The 7,442-nt window shown below is 19.6% G+C and overlaps 1 protein-coding gene across 1 annotated transcript; it reads left to right on the forward strand.

The window, feature by feature from the left end:
• Window positions 1-265: 265 nt before the first annotated feature.
• Window positions 266-5,179, forward strand: Bma-cup-4 (Uncharacterized protein; the record flags this gene model as incomplete). The annotated part of the gene is made up of 9 exons (XM_043076155.1): window positions 266-356; window positions 692-882; window positions 1,075-1,184; window positions 1,463-1,535; window positions 2,387-2,558; window positions 2,812-2,947; window positions 3,712-3,938; window positions 4,206-4,382; window positions 5,073-5,179. The coding sequence occupies 9 exons, from the start codon at window positions 266-268 to the stop codon at window positions 5,177-5,179; spliced, it is 1,284 nt and encodes a 427-aa protein (XP_042932089.1).
• Between the last annotated feature and the right edge of the window lie 2,263 nt (window positions 5,180-7,442).

Consider the following 7,442-nt stretch of genomic DNA (forward strand, 5'->3'; position numbering starts at 1 on the left):
CTATCAATGATTACTTATCATCATATCAAATTACCGTAACTTTTTCTTTTCGATCAATATTACTGCAAATGAGAAAAGACCACCTACCCACCCATTCATTCATTACTTTAAAATCATTTAATAGAAAAAAGCTATTTGACAAATTTAAATACTAATTAAATTTGCTATTATTCCTGCTACGGTACGTTACAGTAACGTTATTGTTATTATTGTTTGTTTGTTTGTTTGTTTGTTTATTTTATTTGATTTACGTTTAATTCGAATAATGGTGATAAATTATATTGTATTATTTGCATCTATATCATTTATTCGATCACAACTTACCATTCAAGAACTAGAAGAAGATAATGCTCAAGGTAACATTTTAATTCTAATTGCATTAAATGCAAAATGATTTATACAAATGATAAGAATGAGTTTTAAAATTTAGAAATGAAATCATTGAACTAAAATTTATTTATATTATACATTTTAAAAATATGAAAAAAAAATTTTTTTTATTTTTTTGTTAGCAAATTTTTACTTATTTTACACATTCATTCATTTATTTATTCAATAATTTAGCAAATATTTTAGAAAAAAAAAAAAAATAAATAAATAATAAATTTTGAAAGAAAAAAAAAAATTCTTTTCTAACATTTTTGTAAAATTTTACAATTCTTTTCATCATTAATTAGCTAATCATTTTCAGAAATAGCTAATCGAAGTTACGTTGAGGAGCAAAATGAATTACAACGTACAATATTAAGTAAATATAATAAACGTGTACGACCTATTCTGAATATATCAGAGCCATTAGACGTAGCCGTTCACGTATACATTATGCATATATCTGTTAATCAATTGGAACAAACAATTACACTTAATGGACATATTTATATGGTTTATAATATAAATTATTATCCAATAATTTGCTTACTTCTTCTTTTTCTTTGAATATTAAAATCAGTTAATCAATCAATCAATAATTGCTATACTTTAATATTAGGTGCAAAGTTAGTAGCATATTATAAATTGTTTTAATTATTTCAAAAATTAAAAATTCTATTTTTTTTTTTTTCTTCTAAATTAAAGACATGGAAAGATGAATATGCTGTTTGGGAGCCAAGTGAACATAATGGTGTACGAATAACAATGGTTAAACAATGGGAAATTTGGACTCCAGAATTGAAAATTACAAATAGGTTAAAAATTTTAATTATTATTCTTTGTGAATGGAAAATTGTGAAATTGTCAGTTTTAAAGATATTTAAAAATTTTTGAATTTTTCAAATAAGAAATTTTATTAATTAAGCATTAAAAAAAAAAATTATTGTTGAAAAAAGCGACAAAAAAAATGAAATGGCAATTTAGATTTTATAATTAAAGCATTAAAAAAAAAAAAAATTATTGTTGAAAAAAGCGACAAAAAAAATGAAATGGCAAATTTAGATTTTATAGTAAAAATAATTGAATGATTTAGTGTCTCTGGTGTTGGACAATTTTTTGAAATTTCAAAACGATCACATGTTATCATTCATTCTAATGGAAAAGCTGTAAGTATAATTTTAAATTTTTTTATTAATTCTTCAAAACATTTTCTAAATTTCCAATTATATTTGCATAAAATATATCGAATAAAGATGAAAGTCTTTTTTTATTTATTATTAATTAATGTTTTATTTTTTATTCATATTATTATTATTATTTATTTATTCTACTTAATAGACTTTCGTTTCGATAAACTATGATTAAAAAAAAAAAAGGCTGAATTTGTCAAAAAGTTATTTCAATCATTTTAAACAAATTAAAACCTTTCACTTTATACTATTTTTTAAAAAAAAGATTAAACATTAATAGCATAATTTATTGAATAATTATTGTTTATATTGATAATTTCAATCACGTATTTCTCACTTTTTTACGTTTTATAATCAAAATTATAAACAATCGATCATCATTCATGCAATAAATCCTAATTTATTTATATGCAGAAATTTCAATATATAAAATATTATATAAAAAAAAATAATGTATAAAAAATAAATAAAATAAATAGAAAAATGTATAAAAAAATAGAAATAATTATTTCAACATCCAAATAATAAACATATAAACAATATGTTAAAAACAAAAACTTATTATTATTATTATTTCTTTTTTAATTTTATTATTTATTATTATCTTTTATTTTTATTATTATTACTACTTTTAATAGCAGTAATAATAAATAAATATTCGAAATGAATACAACATATAGTAAAAAAACATTTTTTTTTTTTAATTAAAAAATGAATAATCTAATTTGATTAATATATTTTTGAAATAATTAAAATAACTTTAAAAAAAAAAAAAAAAAAAAAATTTTTATGAAAAAAAGAAAAAAACGGAATGAAATAATTTTTAGTGGAGTCGAATTGAAATTTATCCAACATTTTCCATTAAAATTGGTTGTAAATTTGATTATTCGGCATATCCGTATGATACACAAAAATGTGCGCTTGGAATTTACACAACAAATCGAATGAGTGAAGTTCAACTTTCTGTTTATTACAATATGCAACCAACCGTATTGCTTGGTTATTTTTTTTGAAATTTTGTTAAAATTTCAAATTTTCAACTCTTTTTTTTTTTATTAATTAAATAATTTTGTAACGAATGTTTTCTTACTTATTTCTTTATCGCTTTTTTTTTTTTTTTTTTTTCATTTCATTTTCATATTTTTAATTTGTTTATTTATGTTTGTTTTTTTTTCTTTCAATTGTATTTTTTCAAAAAACATTTTTTTTTTTTTGTTCTTTGTTACAAAATTATAATTTAAATTAAATTTAGGTTGGGGTAATCAATCAAATAAAAGACATGTAAGTGATTGGATGATCGATTCGGTGGTGATGAATGTTAGCTATTTTAGTGGTGGAAAATATAAAAGTGAAAAGCCAACGGATGCTGAAGAATTAGATGTTTCATGGTTAGATGCTTTTGCTTTTCTAAATTATTTCCTAAAATTATATCTTTGATTTTTTTTTTTTTTCTTCTAAAATTTTTTTTTTAAATATATCAAAACTATTATAATATGAGAAAACAGATGAAAATAAAAAAAGATATGAAAACTAATTGATGGAAAAATATTATATTAAAAAAAAATGTTTTTTTTTTTTTAAATAAAATATGAAAAAATTTTTTTTGTATTACAGACAATTTAAATGAAATTTAATAGAATCAAGAATTGGTTAATTTAGATTAATAATTAATTTTAAATTTATTTGTTATTATAAATTTAAGTTAATATATCAATGTTTTCAATGCCGATAAATTCTTATTAAATATGAGAAAAATTAAAATTTAATTCAATAAAATTTACTGCACTTTTTTTTTGAGTAAATTTACTTAATTACTAAGCAAATTTACTTAATTCAATTTTTAACCTTAAACTTAAAAAAAGATCTTCTATTAATAATTTATACCAAATAAATTTTGATTATATTCATATATTAAATTTTAAAATTTATATTTTTTAATTTTAAATTTAGCACCGATAATATTAAATGTTTAATATTTGTTATAATTTTCAAAAAAAAAATTTTGTTATTCATGTGTAAAAATTCAAATGTAACTTTATTTGTATAATATATTTTAATTATGTCAAAAAAAAGAAAGAAAAAAAATTCCATTGCTGTTAATCTATTTTAGATTTTAAAATTTTTGATTAGTTCAATTTCAGTTTAATTTTAGGTCTATCCTATATGCATGGTTAACCTTACATCGAAATGCATCATCTTTTATTTTAACATTATTGGTACCAATATTGGTATCATTTATATTTGTCATTTGTTCATTTTTGCTACCAGCACCCGATTCAGCTATTTATATTTTACTTGCTAATTTATTCTTTCTTGGTATTTTCCTTGAAGATTTTGCAGTAATGATACCACCTGCTATTGGACAATTACCCAAAATTGGTAGCAAAATTTTCCCTTTCTTCTCAAATTATTGATAAAAAAGGAAATTTAGAAATTGGAAAAAAAAAGTGAGAGTAAAAAACTTAATTAATTAATTGACAAAATTCAATGTATCATTTTATAATTGATTAAGTTATCATTTTTTATTTCATTTAAAATTGCAATTTAAATGATTTCAAGGAAAAAAAAAGAGACAAATTTAATGCTTATATGAAAAATTTTAAAGTATCAATTGAAATTGATGCATTTATTTTCTTTTTTTATTAGTTTGGTTTATTGGAATTAATTTAATACTTACAATGATGGCAATATTTTTACATCTATGGTTACGGTATTTATTGAAACGAGAGGATACCGTAGCAAAATGGTACCTTTACGTATTACACGCTAAGAAGATTATTCCAAAACGATCACGTGCTGCGCTACTTGATGATACTACCACCGGTAATGGATCTTAACAAATCTTTTTGAAATATTAGAGATATAAAATTATATAATTATCAGTAATATCAAATTTATCTATAATTATCAGTAATATCAAAAAAAAAAAATAATTATTATTATCAAATTTATCTTATTAGCATAAAAAATTTTGCAGAAATTTAAAATTTTATAGTTTTAAACTACTGAGCAAAATGTGATTTTTAGTAGAATTTAAAGAGATATAATTTTAGTTTTAATTAATTTGAAATAAGAAATTATCTTTGAAAAAATATTTTTTCAATATTTTTTCTTTTTTTTTACTAGTTAGCAATCAAATATATTAGTAATCAATTATCAAATTTAGAAGGATTTTAATTCAAAATCAAATGTTTGGGTTGTTATTATTATTATTATTATTATAAATTTATGTATTATTTTCTTCCTAATTATCAATGAGTAAAAATTATTAAATATCATAATTTTTTTTTCAAAATTAGTTCAAATTTAATCAATTTTTATAAAAAAAAATTAAAATTTATCATAATTTTTCATCTTTTAATTTTGATTATTTTATTCATCAATTAAAATTAAAAAATTTGCTCTTTTTTAATAATAAATTAATAATTATAATTTATGTAAGTTTTAATAACAATAATAATAATAATATTTCATTTCATTTCAAATGATAATAATATTATTATTTCATTTCAGATAAACAAAATACTTCATGGACGACAATTGTGAATTATATACGAATGCTTTTATTGATTGTTTATTTTTGCATATTTATCATTGCACTAATCATTGTACTTATTTAAAAGTGATAAATTTAAATGATAAATATCACAAAGAAAAAGAAAATATACATTAAGCTTATTACATTTATACAAATTGCTTCATTCTATCCAAGAATTACATCCTCTCTCTCTCCCTCTCCCTCTGCCTTCATTTTCTCTTCTTTTTTCTTTGAGAGAGAGAGAGAGAGAAAAAAAAAATAATTGATTTGGTTTAATTTTTGATTTTAACAAATAAGTAAAAATTCATGTTAATATAATTTTATCATTGCATATTTGATTATTTTCAATTCAATTGAAAATTAAATTTAAATATTCCATCCAATGTAGAAAATTTTTTCCACAATTAAATTATTTGATTTGTTTTCAATAAAAAATGTTTTTACTATTTTTATTTTTATCAAATTTTCATGTGAAATTTTAATTATTTTAAAATTTAAAAAAAAAAAAAAATTAAAAAGGAAAAGAAGGAAAATTTGATTACTTATTGATAATTAAGAATGAATAAAACTGAAATTAAATTTTTGAAAGCTTTCGAAGAATACTTTTGAGAGTAAAATTACGAATTCATTAATAATGTATTATTGTTATTATCGTTATCATTATCAATTATTATCATTATCAGTCATTCCTATTAATCATATCGTAATATCTCGAAATATTTTTTTTTCATTTTTAATCTTTTTTTTTACTTTTTCACAAATATTTCAAATTATTAAAATTTTTATTTTCAATATTCAAGTGGAGAAAAAGAAGTAAAAAAAGTAAGCAAAAATTTGGAAACGCTAAAATATTTTTTTTATCTTTTTTCTTCCATACTAATCTTTTATCCAATTCTTGTAATGTAGTATTTAATTCTTACATATATAATACTTAATAATGACTTTTTAAATACATTTATGATAAACAATAAATAAAAATAAAATTTTGTGATTTAATTTGTCCAAAAAAAAAATAATAATAATAATAAATAAAAACTTGAAGTTTAAACAAAGTATTTCTAAAATTTGCCTATTTTTTCTCAATCAAAGATTGTTTTTTTCTCGATTTGAAATAAAATAAAAAGGAAATTTCAAAAGTTTTTCCAGAAAGAAAATCAAAAATAAAAAAATACAAATCAATTTACCCTAAAATTGTGGCTTATATTTTATCCTTTAAAAATAGCAACAACCGTTTTCCGGATGACTGCTGTCAATTTCCGAATTATAAGATTCATTGCTTTCCATTTTTTATACGTCGTAATGTATTCAGCAAGAAAATTGCTTATGCAAAAAAAAAAAAAAAAAAAAAAAAAAAGCTAGAGAGAGAAAACGTTTAGATAACGCTTACCTCACGTACGTCAAGTGATAAGATGAAATAGCTGCACGAAGAATAATAGCAGATATGATAATATTTAATTTAATGGTATCTAAATTTAAAATTTGAGCTAAATATTTTGAAATTTTAATTAATTGTTTTTTTTTCTCAACTTATTATTTTTTGGAAAAAAATGAAATTAAAAGAAAAATTTCGAAAGTTTTTAGAGCAAAAATCAAATGTAAATAATTTCTAATAAAGTAAACTTCAAATGAAATGGAATGTTTTTTTATTTAATTTATTTATAATTTACAACAATTCATTAACTTTTTCTTTTAATAAAAATATTTTAATACCTTATTCTTTTGCATAGTAATACAGCACTTGCGATTTGACCTCAGTTGATAATATTCATTAGATCAATGCGATTTGACCTCAGTTGATAATATTCATTAGATCAATGCGATTTGACCTCAGTTGATAATATTCATTAGATCAATGCGATTTGACCTCATCTGATAATATTCATTAGATCAATGCGATTCGACCTCAGTTGATAATATTCATTAGATCAATAATCGTTGTAATCATAGAAAATGACTAAAATATAAATTTGAAGTTAGTTATAATAATAGTCATCGTAATATAGTATAGAGAATGATGATTATGATAAAAGATGTATAGTGATTACAATACAATCATGTTTTAATTTTAATTTTTCATTTGATACAATAAATAATTATCAGTAAGTAACAATCAATAAATGATAAATATATCAATCATAATATTGTCCTAAAATTTTGTAATTTAATTTATTTGAATGAATTAATCTAATTTTGTCATATTCGAATCATTTCATACAATAATCATTTAACTCTAAATTGATTACCTAAATATATAACAATCAATAATTAATTGCATTTCACAAAAATGAATAAATTAAAAATCAAAAAATAAAAAAAAGTAAAAAAAAAAAGAAAAACTGCTTTAG

Source organism: Brugia malayi, assembly GCF_000002995.4.
Source record: "Brugia malayi strain FR3 genome assembly, contig: Bm_v4_Chr1_scaffold_001, whole genome shotgun sequence".
Classification (NCBI taxonomy): domain Eukaryota; kingdom Metazoa; phylum Nematoda; class Chromadorea; order Rhabditida; family Onchocercidae; genus Brugia; species Brugia malayi.